Source organism: Poromitra crassiceps (assembly GCF_964638095.1).
Source record: "Poromitra crassiceps genome assembly, chromosome: 13".
Taxonomy (NCBI): Eukaryota; Metazoa; Chordata; class Actinopteri; order Beryciformes; family Melamphaidae; genus Poromitra; species Poromitra crassiceps.
Window position 1 is genome coordinate 18,415,847 of NC_139644.1, and position 15,564 is coordinate 18,431,410.

General features: G+C 47.1%; 1 protein-coding gene across 4 annotated transcripts in view; it reads left to right on the forward strand.

The window, feature by feature from the left end:
* brd4 (bromodomain containing 4) overlaps positions 1-15,564 on the forward strand; it is a 38,243-nt gene extending 22,679 nt beyond the window's left edge. For 2 of the 4 annotated variants that reach the window (XM_083649810.1, XM_083649807.1), the window contains exons 2-19: positions 3,539-3,923; positions 4,857-4,994; positions 5,106-5,241; positions 5,329-5,726; positions 5,912-6,295; positions 6,400-6,528; positions 8,774-9,022; positions 9,125-9,357; positions 9,526-9,860; positions 9,980-10,075; positions 10,177-10,584; positions 10,735-11,466; positions 11,572-11,678; positions 11,777-11,927; positions 13,199-13,341; positions 13,507-13,712; positions 14,540-14,768; positions 14,927-15,564. In XM_083649810.1, coding sequence (XP_083505936.1) covers positions 3,681-3,923; positions 4,857-4,994; positions 5,106-5,241; positions 5,329-5,726; positions 5,912-6,295; positions 6,400-6,528; positions 8,774-9,022; positions 9,125-9,357; positions 9,526-9,860; positions 9,980-10,075; positions 10,177-10,584; positions 10,735-11,466; positions 11,572-11,678; positions 11,777-11,927; positions 13,199-13,341; positions 13,507-13,712; positions 14,540-14,768; positions 14,927-14,995 — 4,386 coding nt within the window. In that variant the 5' untranslated portion in view covers positions 3,539-3,680 and the 3' untranslated portion in view covers positions 14,996-15,564. The remainder of the gene's footprint in view (positions 1-3,538; positions 3,924-4,856; positions 4,995-5,105; positions 5,242-5,328; positions 5,727-5,911; positions 6,296-6,399; positions 6,529-8,773; positions 9,023-9,124; positions 9,358-9,525; positions 9,861-9,979; positions 10,076-10,176; positions 10,585-10,734; positions 11,467-11,571; positions 11,679-11,776; positions 11,928-13,198; positions 13,342-13,506; positions 13,713-14,539; positions 14,769-14,926) is intronic. The other 2 variants (XM_083649809.1, XM_083649808.1) reach the window with 2 other exon arrangements.

Here is a 15,564-nt window from a genome sequence, read left to right on the forward strand (position 1 = left end):
GCCCAAGGAGACAATGCAGTGCTACTTGGTAATACAAACTTTCACTCTCTCCTGTTATCTCCCCATCTACATTATATGATACTTCTGTCAGCGAGGGCTTTGACGCACAAGCATGCAAAGGCTTCAAGGCAGCATATTTTGTTCTTTACATGCAGGAAATTCATAGAGGCATAATAATGCATGTGAAATTGCTCATTTGTATGCTGGGTGATACGGCTATAATGTTGTGCCTCACACGACAGCCACTCAAGCCATTTCTTATGAGGCAAACTTTTTATGCTGGACAGTTTGTGTTTGTGTTGACCTGGGGTACTTCAGACAATTCAGGCCAGTTTCTCTTGATATTGTTTTTGTATCAGCATTGACAAACCAATCGTTTTATTTGTACGACGTTTGTGTGATTATTATCTAAGGAACTTGTCACTGATAGGCTCATTTCTGAGGGTAATAATGCTTTGTTCTTTACTCACTATTACGCACTAGCACTACGTACATTTTTGGATCCTGGTAAAACAATTGACATCTCTTAAAAACGTAGGTTTATATATAGAGCTTGGTTTCGTATGCTTTTGAATTTTGATAAGAGTAGGTTAAAGTAGGATTGTGATATTGTATGTTACATGCATTAAATTTGACAGAATTGGTTCAAATTAAAGTTTATTATCTTGAGTCGTTGAATATGATATTATGGTCAAATGGACTGCATTTATATAGCGCTTTTATTTATCCAAAGCGCTTTACAATGTCCCAACATTCACCCATTCACACAGACATTCATACACCGAAGGCAGCAAGCTGCCACCCAGGGTGCAGGCACAGCCATCGGGAGCAATTTGGGGTTCAGTCAGTGTCTTGCCCAAGGACACCGCGACTTGCTGACTGGAGGTCCTGCCGGGGATCGAACCACCGACCTTCTGATTAGTGGACGACCCGCTCTACCTCCTGATTATGTGCATTATTGATTATGGTTCAGTAGAGCTGCAACAATTAATTGATTAGTCAATCGACAGAAACATAATCGACAACTATTTTGATAATCGTTGATCGATGACGATCGTTTTGAGTATTTTTTTAAGAAAACAAGTCAAAATTCTCTGATTCAAGCTTCTTAAATGTGAATATTTCCTGGTTTCTCTCCTCCTCTATAACAGTAAACTGAATATATCTTTGGGTTGTGGACAAAACAAGACACTTGAGGATGTCATTTTAGGCTTTGGGAAACACTGATCGACATTTCTTCACCATTTTCTGACATTTCATAGACCAAACAACTAATCGATTAATCGAGAAAATAATCGACAGATTAATTGATAATTAAAATAATCGTTAGTTGCAGCCCTATGGTTCAGGCCAGGGAGCCAAAAACGGATTTCCATACTTTTTATTAGGGACGGGAAGGGACATGAAATGTAAACGATGTAAGCTTTGTGGAGTGGAGTGTGCTGAACTTGGAGAAAAATGTAAACAGGAAACATTGAGATGACACCATTACACGGATTTAAACCACCTTTGTAAGTTTGGCAACAGGCTGTTGAACATCTGCATGGTGTCACCAGATTAGCACATACATTTGATTTATGTTAGCTTGCTTTCAGTGATACTTCTTGTCGAGGAAATTAGACTATCCTATTCATTATGTAGTCAGCTCTGACTCATCCCTCCTTTTGAATGCTCTCTAGTCAGTAATATTCCACTGGCCTGAGATAAACCCATACTAGACAGTCAAAGAGATGGACGGAGTGTGTGTGATGTCACCCATTGCTTTGTGGACTCACGTTTTGAAGCCTCTTTGTTTGGCCTTTTGGCTGCGGCCATCTTGGCGATTGCTACTTTTTTGATCTGTCATATTGATTGATTGATTGAATGTTTATTTGTATAGGGAGGGACAGATACATAAACATAGAACATTTGCAGGAAACAGTCTTATGTCATATATCAATTGGCTGAAATGATACTGCATCAACAATAGTTTGCCTAGCTCACGTTTGCTTGTTGTTAGACGGCACGGTGGCTCAGTGGTTAGCGCTGTTGCCTCACAGCAAGAAGGTCCCGGGTTCGAACCCCGGTCCATCCCAGGTCCTTTCTGTGTGGAGTTTGCATGTTCCCTCCGTGTTTGTGTGGGTTTTATCTGGGTGCTCCGGGTTTCCTCCCACCATCAAAGACATGTATGTTAGGGGTTAATAATACTCCTGTCAGTGCCCCTGACCAAGGCACTGGCAGTGGCAAAAGAGCTGGAGTTGGTCCCCGGGCGCTGCACTGCAGCTGCCCACTGCTCCTAGTTCTAGGAAGGTTCCTAGTAGGGGATGGGTCAAATGCAGAGGATGAATTGCCCCATGGGGATCAATAAAGGATAACTCAATTCAACTTGTTGACATGGCTCAGCTGGTTTCTTGTTTTTCTTGCTACATTATTTCTGGCTGTTTAATATAAATTCGGACGTGTTTTATTGCGTTTTCCTCTGGCGCTGGTTGGCTACTTTGTTTCATAGCTTGGTGCATTCATGCTTATTGATACTGTCTGCTGGAGGGAAAAACAGCAGCTAATAAAAGGCTAAACGTCTGTGGGTGAAGGACTGGCTACTCAAAAGAGAGACCAATGGATCATTTCACACTATTCAAGGAGCTCCAATGAGCCTCCGGTGAGTGAATTCTCCCAAAACCCACAAGAAATGTTAGCAAAATGTTCAAACCACCCTCATGTTAATGTTAACTAAGCTCGTGGTAGCGTAACGTTAGTTGCCGGCTAACTGCAATTTAAAAAAAACGTTGTCTACAGAAGCTCACATTTGTTGACATGGCTCAACTGTTTGACAAAATGAAAAATGTATCAACCTCATAATGAAGTCTATGCGAATAATCTTCTCCTTCTGAAGCGTCCAAGAGACCATAGTATGTTTTATTATTTTATTCATTTTGGTGCTAAGCAGTTGTCAAGTTGAAATATATCAGTTGAAATTGGCTGAAACGATACTGCATCAACAATAGTTTGCCTAGCTCACGTTTGCTTGTTGACATGGCTCAGCTGTTTGACATCATCATCTGACGCATTATCAGCATTTTGATTGGCTGTTGCCTGAAACTTTTTTTCACAAAGTTGAGAGTTTTGCAACTGTTGCTGAGTTTCAGACAGGTTTCAAGTGCGTTGCAGAGGTCTTTACACATACAACTCAATTGCAACTTAGTTTCACCTAAGTTTCAACCAACTAAAGCTGCGTGAAACGTGAAAGACAAGTTTCACCGTGTAAAGCCAGCCTTACACATGCTTTTATCTCCTTGTGCCTTGATGACCACAAGTACAGCCTTTTCTCCTGTCTTCATCCAAAAACAACTACAGACTGCACAGAACTCAGCTGCCAGGCTTCTAACCAGAGGTCAAGTAAACTAGGCAGTGGTTAATGAAGATACGCACGGTACAATGATCAACTTGTTAACACACTTGTTAATGAGTTGGGTTAATGGCGGTAAATGGTCGCGGCTATAAAGGCTGATCTTGCAGTGTATAGACATGCTAATGACGGTGTGCTCCCTTCCCTCCCCAGAGAGTCCAGTGAGGAGTGCAATGGGATCAGTGGTGCTCTGTCAGTGGAGTCTGTGCCGGGGCCAAGACTGAACTGGTGTCCTGCCAACACAGTCACCCCTGCCCCCGCCCCGGGACCCGAGCCCAAACCCACCCCTGTCAGGATGGGGGACGGCCTGGACGCAGCGCAGATGTCAGGCGGCAGTAGCAGCCAGGGGCAGCCCCCCACCCAGCCCCATGGCAGCAACGCCGCCCTCGCAGTCCCAGAGTACATCAACGCCGAGCGACCCAAGCGCCAGACGAATCAGCTGCAGTACCTGCTCAAGGTGGTGCTGAAGGCCCTCTGGAAGCACCACTTCTCCTGGCCCTTCCAGTCACCAGTGGACGCACGCAAGCTGAACCTGCCTGTGAGTCCTGGCTTTGTCTTAAGTGGTGCACAAAACATGACATGTACATGTCACCGCATTTCTTAGCGTCCTTCTATTCCAGCTGTAGCCTTATGGTGATTAATATATGCTTCTTCTAATGTTGAGATATATGCTTTATCTTGATATTTAAACTAATCTAGCACAGAATCTGTAAATGACATGCGGTTTCACTCTCAAACGATCGTGAATAGAATCACCAATCTTGTTTTTATTGAATGTAAATAGGCCTAGATCTCTCTCTCTCAACACAGCACATTACTTGAAATGACTAAAAACGAACAGTTAGAAATCAGAGTTTACCACATGGGTCAAAATGTGGTCAAAACACAGCTCAACCTCAGTGTACCTACTTCTTCATTTAATTTCTCTTCCCGCCTCTCCCTGCAAAGCACAGCGCTCCCAGGGGAGCTGCGCGCTGCTAGAAAAATCGGACGACACGTGGCTGCGGAGGCCTCGCCCCCAGCGCGATGACGTCATATTTGCCGTGCGCCCCTCACGCTTGGAAGTACGCCTGGAGTATGTCCCGCCCTTTAGTCCTTCGCGCGGCCGACCCGGGTTCGAATCCGACCCGGGGTCCTTTGCCGGATGTCATCCCCTCTCTCTCTCCCCACCTTTCCTGTCTGCCTACTGTACTATCTAATAAAGCCCCCCCCCCCTTCCCGGAAAAATAAATGTTAAAAGATCATTGATGCAGACTGTTACTCTAAATATTCTCCTTTACTTGAAATCCAAGCAAAGGTTAGCCTTGCAAAGAGCCAAAATATGAGTTAATTATCTATTTTCATTGTTTGAGCAGAATGCCACTCCACACTCATGGAAAACCACTCATGTAACATTGAACAGGTTCACACACAGCTGCATGACATTACTAGTTGCTTGCATTGACCGAGTACTTGTGTTTAACCATTTTAGGATTATCACACAATAATCAAATGTCCTATGGACATGGGATCAATCCGGAAGAGGCTTGAGAGCAGTCACTACTGGAATGCCCAAGAATGTATCCAAGACTTCAACACGATGTTTACCAACTGCTACATATACAACAAGGTAAAATAGTAGTATATTGGAGCTATTATGACCATGACGCTCTTCATGACATAGATGGCAAAGATGCGGATGTCCCTGTGCTTTTCTAAGAGTGTTTGTCTCCCCCTGCAGCCGGGAGATGACATAGTCTTAATGGCTGAGTCACTGGAGAAGCTTTTCCTCCAAAAGGTCTCAGAAATGCCCGAGCAAGAGACTGAGATTGTTGTCATGACAGGCAAGGGGCGTGGCCGGGGCCGACGGGAAGGAGGTACGGGATTCTAAATGATACTGTCTACTGTGCTACTGTCCTCCATGAGACGGCTTCTTGATCTATGTGTCTTTGTCTCTTATCAAGGTCTGAGCTCCAAACCAGGACCCATCATAAATCCTGGGTCCACAACCCCGCAAACACGTGGTGGTCTGTCCACCCTGTCGGCAGCGCCACAGATCAGAGGACCAGTGCAGCCCCCGCCTTCTCTACCTCCCCAGCCTGTGATGCAGGCCCTGCCCCCGCGTGTGCCCCCGCCTTCTCTACCTCCCCAGCCTGTGATGCAGGCCCTGCCCCCGCGTGTGCCCCCGACATTACCCAGCCACGCGCCACAGCTCGGAGCTCCCTACTCCCTCGCCCCATCAGACTGCACTCCTCAAGTCCCCATCATGACCTCTGTGCCTCCCCCCACTCACACGCCTCTTCCCCCCGCGCCCATCCAGAGCACTGCCCCCATGCCACAGAACCCGGTACCCATGACCAAAGTGAGTGTGACTGACGGCGGGGAATCTTACATGCTTGGGCAGATGGGCATGTGGTTCAGCAGCACACACCAGACAGTATTAAGAGTATGGTTACATTTCTGGGATCTCAATCTAATCAAATCTAATTAATTATTTTCCTCCCACTCTCCCCATCTCTCTGCTCTCTTTACTTTGCCGCTGTGCAGCAGAGAAAGAGCCAGAAAAGGAAAGCAGACACTACAACGCCCACAGCAAACGACCAGTTAAGTGAGTCTTCCCCAGCAGAGTCCAAGTCGGGGAAGACGTTGCCCAGGCGAGAGAATGTCCGGCCCTCTAAACTGATCAAGAAGGAGGCCCCAGACTCCCAGCATCACATGGGCATGGGGATGGGACTGAGTGGACCAAGCGGAGGCCATAGCCCCAAGCCGCAGGATCAGCTGGGATACTGTGCTAGCCTCGTTAGGGACATGCTCTCCAAGAAGCACGCTGCTTACGCCTGGGCCTTCTACAAACCCGTGGACGTGGCTACGCTGGGACTACACGACTACCACGACATCATCAAACACCCCATGGACCTCAGCACCCTCAAGGTGTGTTGAAGACAGCATGATTTAACCAAGGGCACCACAAAGGTATTTGTAAGCGGAAGGATTTGTGGCATGGCTGCTAGTTAATGTCCTTGATACATTTGTAGGTCAAGCTGGAGAACAGGCAATACAGGGACGCCCAGGAGTTTGCTGCTGACGTACGGTTAATGTTCTCCAACTGCTACAAGTATAATCCACCAGACCATGAGGTGGTGGCGATGGCACGCAAGCTACAGGTAAACACACTGTAACATGTAAACAAAGCTACAGGTAAACACACTGTATGTAACATGCAAACAAGCTACAGGTAAACACACTGTAACATGTAAACAAGCTACAGGTAAACACACTGTAACATGACACACTGTAACATGCAAACAAGCTACAGGTAAACACACTGTACTGTATGTAACATGCAAACAAGCTACAGATAAACACACTGTTTGTAACATGCAAACAAGCTACAGGTAAACACACTGTAACATGTAAACAAGCTACAGGTAAACACACTGTAACATGTAAACAAGCTACAGGTAAACACACTGTAACATGTAAACAAAGCTACAGGTAAACACACTGTAACATGTAAACAAAGCTACAGGTAAACACACTGTATGTAACATGCAAACAAGCTACAGGTAAACACACTGTAACATGTAAACAAGCTACAGGTAAACACACTGTAACATGACACACTGTAACATGCAAACAAGCTACAGGTAAACACACTGTACTGTATGTAACATGCAAACAAGCTACAGGTAAACACACTAACATGTAAACAATCGATTTGACGAATGCCGGTGTCATGTTTTCTCTTTTTACATTTTACATTGCACTCAGGATTTCCATTAGTGTTGGGTTTTTTGTGTGTTTTTTTTACACTAAATGAAAATAAAAGCAGCGTTTTGGTGACTATTTCAGAAACCAAGTGGTGTAGAGCTACGTTTGCTGCATTAGCACAATTGCATCAGTTTTGTAATTAATATTTCAACAAATGTATCGACTAAAGTTGCTGTATATGTGTGACACCGAAATGTCTACATCATGGGGTCGTTGAAGCGTGTTCTACCTGTAATTATAATATTAGAGCATTTTAGGCTGCAACGGCTTACTATTACTTTACTACTACTTTAGTGACTGTATGGCTGTCGAACAAGTGCGTAAAATCTAGGAGATAATGAGTACACTTTTGAACCCGCAGTGTTATCGTTTGGCATGAATTATGCTGCATGAGCTGTTTGGAGTTTTATGGTCATTTAATTGGGCTATCACATATGGTTGCTGTTTATTAACTGTTGTGTATAACAGCGCCACTAGACGCTGTGACTGGAGTGCTAAATATCCATGCAGGCTAAGTTTAAAACAGCCACTGAGGGAAATTACAAGTATGGTAACTGCCACCGTTCATTTGTTAAAATAGGTTGTATGAAAAATATGCACGAATATTTTTTTTTGCACAGAATTGAAATACATACAGCAATCAAATGCGGACCATTGCTTTCCAGACTCGCACACAAATACTTCTACCAGCGGACCTTACCCAATTTATACACAACTAAACAAACATGTTTGTCTTTTTGGCCAGAAAGTGTTAAAGGGATAGTGCAGATTATTGGACATAAAGTCCTATGAACTCCATACCGGTTCTAGAGTGTATGGGGAGCTGGCTTGCCGATCTATGAGTCCCGTGGGCGGAGCTGTAGCTTGATCTGAGTGGAGAAAACTAGTCCCGGCGGACATTCTAGGGTCACACGGAGTTATCAAGTTTTACTCCTAAAGAAAGCATTATAGTGACCACCGCGGATGCAGTGCGGAGCCAGAAAGTAGTGCCAATAAATAGTGCGGTCTGATCAACAGCAAGACTGCGGTTTTATTGTTGAAATGAGATGTCACTCATAACACATGCATGCTTTCTTTAGGAGTAAGACTTGATAACTCCGTGACCCTAGAATGTCCATCGGGACTAGTTTTTCTCCACTCAGATCAAGCTAGAGCTCCGCCCACGGGACTCATGGATCAGCAAGTCAGCTCCCCATACACTCTAGAACTGGTATGGAGTTCATAGGACTTAATGTTCAATAATCTGCACTATCCCTTTAAGGTGTAAGAAGACTACCCAGCTGGAGCCCAATAATATTTGCGCATGTTTAACACAGTCTGTCTTTATCACATCTGAGAACTACCAGCAAATCTTAGGTTCTGTATCATGTCAGTGATCATGTTTTATCCAGTCTTGTTTTGGCTGACTATTAATATCCCGCAAAAATATGGTGATTATACTGTCATATGAAAAAAAAAAACAGTGCTGTTAATGCATAACGTAGCGGTCTACCTGAAGGATTTTGTAGTCAATCAAGTCCAAGAAGTCTCAAATTGAACAAAACCACAAAACCGATCACTTGAGCTTCAGTACCGGTAGTCTTTTTCACTATGTTCCCACCATGCATCTGGCTCAGTTTGTCTCTGCTCATTCTGTAGGATGTATTTGAGATGCGTTTTGCCAAGATGCCAGATGAACTTGACAGCAAGCCACTGGTGGAGAGCAAGCCACCGGTGTCTGCCCCAGCCCCTACGCTCCACCACCCTGCCCCCGTCAAGCCCCAGCCACCTTTGGGCCGCATCGCCTCGTCCTCCGACAGCTCCAGTGACTCCTCCTCCGAGTCGGAGTCTTCCACAGACGACTCCGAGGAGGAGAGAGCCCAGAGGTTGGCAGAGCTCCAGGAGCAGGTCAGTGCCCAGAGAGGCTTCAGTGTAGCGCTCCTGCCTCAGTAGTAGTAAAATTCGCCCTTGGTTCGCTTTGTTGACTCCTGGTCTCTTCTCTTGATACAGTTGAAGGCTGTCCATGAGCAGCTGGCCGCCCTGTCCCAGCCACAAGCCAGCAAACCAAAGAGAAAGGAGAAGGAGAAGAAAGAGAAGAAAAAAGAGAAGCATAAGAAGAAAAGAGGAGGTATGCCTAGCCTAGTGGATGAGATCCAGGAAGCTACACCGGTTCCACAGCTCTCTAAGAAGACCAAGATCACTAACAATAGCAACAAGGAACTCGCTCCCAAGAAGAAGTCCAGGTGAGGCAATGAGCTTTGTGCCAACATTCTCCACCCCAAATCAGGCAGTTGTTAAAAAATCAACTTGAATGATGCTTAGTTACATTACGGATGTTTCTTTACTACACAAACAATACATTGTATTTTGTCCACAGCCCTGACCATTCTGTTTGTGTTTTGTCTCTGTAGTAAAAAAGAGGGTCTGAAAAACCATCACCCCTCCATCCTGCAGCCTGTCCCCAACCTGGAAGACGACGTGGGGGCAGCCGGGTCATCAGCCACAGGGGACAAGTGCAAGCCCATGTCCTACGAAGAGAAGAGGCAGCTGAGCCTGGACATCAACAAGCTCCCTGGAGACAAACTGGGCCGCGTGGTGCACATCATCCAGTCCAGAGAGCCCTCGCTCAAGAACTCCAACCCCGATGAGATCGAGATTGACTTTGAGACGCTCAAACCCTCGACGCTGCGTGAGCTGGAGAGATATGTGTCTTCCTGCCTCCAGAAGAAGAAGAAGAAGGTTCCAGGTGAGTCGCTGTAGGGAACTAGTCGAACTGGTCACTCTGTGTGTGTGTGTGTGTGTGTGTGTGTGTGTGTGTGTGTGTGTGTGTCCAATCAGATGTATTACTCTTTCTCCTCTTTGCAGTTGAGAAGCCTATGGAGGTCTTGCCTGCCTCCAAAAAGGCTGGTTCCTCTTCAGAGAGCAGTGGCTCCAGCTCAGACAGCGAAGCTGAGGAGACAGGTGGGGCATGCAGCTTCGTACCGCTCAAATTCCCCTAATTACAATAATATACAAAAATGAAGTGCATAATGTTTTTTTTTTTACATCTTTTATCTTTTCAGGAATGGTCCCAAAGCAGCAGAAGAAGAAAGGCCCATCTGTGAAGGAAGGAAAGAAGACGCATCCTCACATCCAGGGCGGTCCTGTCATTCAGGCTGGCCTCCATCCCCAAGCTCCGGCCCTCCAGCCCAGCGCTCAGATGAAGCCACATCCGCAGCATCAGCCGTCTCCTGCAGGCTTCATGGCTCCCCCTGTAGCTGCACTGGAGTCTTCCCAGATGCTGGAGAATAGCTTCGACTCCCTGCCCCACTTCGGCCAGCCCCTCATGCATCTGCCCCACCACGCGGGCAACTCCTCCTCACCTGCACGCCCCCACCTTAATGCCCACTCTGCTGCTGGCCCAGTGTCCCCCGAGCCCCACCCCTTCCTCAACCAGCATCCCGTCCTTCCGTCTCCAGGTATGGCTGGAGGTATTGTTGCATTTTTTATATTTCTATCTCTACAATTCTGCAATTCAAAAATCTGGCATTTTTGCTCACAATCACACAAAAAACCCACTGTGAACCACTGTGACATCTAATCCAGCTTTTTCTCTCTCTCCCTCTGTGTTCCAACTGTAGCCTTGCACAATGCCTTGCCTCAGCAGCCTTCTCGGCCCAGTCACAAGGCAGCACCTCTACCTCCCAAACCCCCCCAGCAGCAACCAGCGCCTCCCCAGCAGCAGCCCACCCTGCAGCCACAGCAGCAGCTCCAGCCCCAGTCAGCACCCCCACCTCAGCACCAACTCCCCTCTCACATCCTCCACCCTCCTCAGCCCCTGCACCCGCGGCCCCTCTCCCCACCGACACTCACGCCTCAGGGCTTGCTGTCCTCCCAGCCTCCGCAGATGTTGCTGGAGGACGACGAGGAGCCGGGGCCTCCGCTGCCTCTAAGCCACATGCAGCTCTACCTGCAGCAGCTGCAGCAGCAGCAAGGCCGGCAGCCCCAGCAGCCCGTGCAGTCCCTCCAGGCACAGGCTCGTCAGCAGCCGAGCCAGGCCCCTCTGCTGCAGTCTGTCCAGGTGCAATCGCAACTCCCCTCCCTGCCTCCTCCCCAGCTCTCTGTCCAGTCCCAGGCTCAGTCAGTCCCGTCGCACCTGCCGCAGCCCCAACAGATGCCCCAACACCAGGCCCGCCACATGCAGCACACTCAGCAGCAGCAACTGAGCTACCCGGGACAGGCTGGTCAGTCCCAGGGATCACAACACAAGGTGTCCATGCCGGCCAGCAAAGCACAGCAGATCATCCAGCAGCAGCAGCAGCAGCAGCAGCAGCCCTCCCCTCGGCAGATCAAGGTTGACCCTTATAACACAGGTGAGACCCAGAAGATGAGGTAGAAATAGCATTCCTGGATTAGCAGAATGAATGCTGTGTCGATGATTTAGGATGGAGTTTTAACCACCTTCCTTTGGTTGACAGGTCACCTGAGGGACAACCCCTCCCCTCTCATGATGCATTCCCCGCAAATACCCCAGTATCCACCTGTGGCTCACCAGTCTCCACCTCACAATATGCAGCCCAAAAAGGTGAGTAACCACTGAGCATAGGTAGGAAACAAAGTATTTGTGTCTAGTTTTGTTTCTGTATCCCTGTGTGACTGTGATGCCATGTGCTTGCCAAGCAGCAGAGGGCCCCCATGAGCCACGTTGTGTCTAAGGAGGAGAAGCTTCCCCCATCACCAGTGATGAGAGGGGAGCCCTTCAACCCCGCCATGAGACCAGACCATCACAAACATCCTGACAACAAACCCTCTCAACCAGGCCATGGCCAACAAAGTGAGTACAGACGAGTCTTCTTCTTCCTCTGTCTTTATAAGATGGATAGTTCTGGTCCTTGATTATGATTGGCTGAGCCGTGTTTGAAGCCGTTGTAAAATACTCTATAAACACACACCTGTGACCGCATCACAGTATTACTGCGCCATGCTAGCTACGTTAGCTAAGCCCGCTGCCTGTAACGACGTTTGTCAGCCTCAAAACGCCACTGAGTGACCAAAACATTAGCGTGTTAACCATTTTGAGTCATGCTCTTCCTATGGGGCATCAGCTTTGAAATCCGTTGGCCAGTTGTTGATATCTCAACAATAATGCGGCTAAGCTACAGAGGGAATACTGTTTGTGGCGTAACTTGTGCTGTTTTTCCCGGGCATATCTCCTTGGTGTTTAGCACAGAATCAGATGACGTGCGACTAACAGCAGGCACTCAAAGAACGTTGAACTGACTGGAGGGGGGCTTGAAGGACTACATTGCTTGGCGGAAGAAAAATTATTTGTTATCAATATTGCATTTTTTTTTGTTGCCCAAACCTTACCGGGTAGGCTATACGTAGCAACGGTTTTATAAAAGTAATAAGCCCCGTGAGGCTGTGATTTACAGTGATTTTAGAAAACTTAAGAGGTGTTTAAAGAGCATGGTGCAGGTTGGAGACCACATTGCATTAATATGTGGAAGGGTTATATAGCAATGGGATTTGGGGTAATAAAAAAAAATCCAATCACACATAGCTGCATTTAGACTAGTTTCTGTAACCAGCAGGGGACACTGGTCCATTTCATGGAAGTAACACTTGTGATATCACAGGGATGAAAACTAGTCACCTTTAGGTGACAGTCACATTTTTCAGCCCAAAATATGAGGATTTCCGAGTGGTTTTATGTCTGCCCTGGTATCTGTCACCTTTTTTCACTTTCCATGACTTTGCAACCCTGTGTCAGCCCCAGCAGAACATTCTCCTCTTGTGATGTCACTCCTGTTGTTATGTCACACGTCCATTTATAAAATGCCACCTTTTCCTCGATATCTATACCCTGTGGGGGGGGGGGGGTCTTTGACTTTTTGGAGTGTTTTCACTGTAATCATGAGCCCAAAATGTAAATTCAGATTTTTTTTTAACCGGCACCATGCTCTTTAAGTAACGCAGTGAAAGAACACGCCTTAGCTGTTCACTGTAAACCATGGCCTGCTTAATTCTATGGTTGAAATACATACGAACTCCAGCCTGTGCAGGATCTTGAGACTGTGTGTTTTGTGTGTGTGTGCTGAGCAGATGTGAAGTCCATGGACAGCTCGCGGCCTGTCATCCGCTCCTCTGAGGCCAGTGCTCCGCCCTCCTCCCTGCTAGACAAGGATAAGTTCAAGCAGGAGTCCAAGACACCTGTTGCCCCCAAAAAGGTACAGGTGGGTGCAAGGGTCAGTTGTTGTTTTTTTATCATCTCCTACATCTCATAACATTTTCAGCACTCTGCCTATTATATTAAGCTCGGATTACGAGCTTTGTGATTCGATTGGCGATTAACACGCCTGCTCCTCTCGCCCTTGTGTGTGTGTGTGTGTGTGTGTGTGTGTATATCTCAGGATGTGAAACTGAAGAACATGGGCTCGTGGGCCAGCCTGGCGCAGAAGTCCACATCGGCGCCGTCGTCTGCGGTGAAGTCGTCGAGCGACAGCTTTGAGCAGTTCCGCCGTGCTGCCAGGGAGAAGGAGGAGAGGGAGAAGGCCCTGAAGGCTCAGGCCGAGCAAGCGGAGAAAGAGCGGCTACGCAGAGAGCAGGAGAAGCTACGGTAAGAGAGACAAGAAGACAGCAAAACATATAGAGAGGGCTGCGCTGTTTCCCCCCAGGTTGACAGTTTACCTTTACTTATTCAAATCATGATAGATTGTGTTTGTATTGTTATGTGTGTAGATTATTATGTTGAGGACCTTGTTTCACAAAACTAACAATAATCAAGTGTGAGTGTAATAGTCGGTGAATGTTGTACAGGCCATGTTTCCAGCTATGTCTCTATTCATCACAGACCCAACATAACTCAAATGAGCCCTAACTGCTTGACTAAATAGGCGCAATGAATTATGGCTGTGTAACAAACTTGACAGTGTATTTGTTTGAACACTTAGTGAATCGCAGCTCCAAAATTGACTTAGGTGGTTGCTTATTGACTTGAGAGGCTGCCCAAATAATACAATGAATGAATATGGGAAACATGAGACTGTCAGGTGATAATATGCCCTCTGGTGGCCAAACTGGAGGTTTGCAGCACTTGCCGACAACAACGGCAGGTTGCATTTCTAAGTCTATGATCCAGCTATCTCAAAATAATGAATAGACCAGTGGATATTTTTGTACTGTGTTTTGCAGTGGACTGATGATGTCATCATACACTGTGACACCATACCATCTTGTCAGCTTACCATCACTGTCTTGTGAACGATGCCATATGCAGATTTTTATGTGAAAATCTACATGTATCAGCCTGAATCAGGAAGTGGAGATACAGTGAAAGACTTCTACCAGTAACCTACATTTGCAAACACATCAAGGAGATTCCTGAAGCCTGAAGGAAAGCATTTGGCTTCACCTGGTCTAAATTATGGCCTGAATGTTTTCCAGCGGTCGGGATGAAGAGGAAGTCATGGAGCCGAGCAGAAGGGTGCACGAGGAGCCCCGCAGGCGGCTGGAGCAGCAGCAGCACATCCAAGCCCCTTCACAGCAGCAGGAGCCCCCACCCGCCGCTGTCCAGCAGCCCCCCACACCGCCTCAGCCCGCCACACCGAACCCACTCGACCAACAGAGGGAACTAGCGCGCCGCCGGGAGCAGGAGAGGCGGAGGCGAGAAGCGGTGAGATGAGTTTCTGCTTTATTAGAGTGTATATACAGTGGAAATGGTCAGAAAATACAGAACGGGATGACAGTGATGTAACAGTTACAGTACTAACAATAACGAATCACCATTGTGTTCACATTTGTTTACACTGGATTGTTCTTTCCTCTTTCCAGATGGCAGCAACGATTGACATGAATTTCCAAAGTGACTTAATGGCTATCTTTGAAGAGAATCTGTTTTGAGGAGAGGAGCGACTGAAACGTAACTGCAAAAAAACAAAAACAACAAACAAACAAAAAACAAAAAAACAAAAACAACTAATAATGTAAACTTTCTCCGGAGAGAGATGGGTACCCATGTACCACAGAGAGACAAGAGGACTGTATGTAGCCGTGACAAAAGGCCCGCAGACTGAGTCCAAGAGCCAGACGGGCGGTCGCCGCGTCCTGCCCCTATGGACGGACCGCGTCCTGCCCCTATGGACGGAAAGTACAAACGGGGGAGACTCTCCATCGTTTCTAATGTCACGTCCTGGGGATCTGCCGTCGCCTGCCCGACTGTAACGAGACAGAGAGCGAAAGCAAAGACTTGGCACACTCGCTGTTGTCACGCTTGTTTGCTCACAGTGTGCGTGGGCGCGAAGGCAAACAATAATTGTACGAGGACAGACATCCCAGTAACTATGAAAATGCTCTGATAATGTACTGACAGACTGTGCCGAGGCGTTCTGAAACTGTCAGATGTCTGAGGTGGCGAAGAAAGACTGGCCTTTTATGTTCTGTTTTGTTTGTTGTAAGTGAACACATGCAAT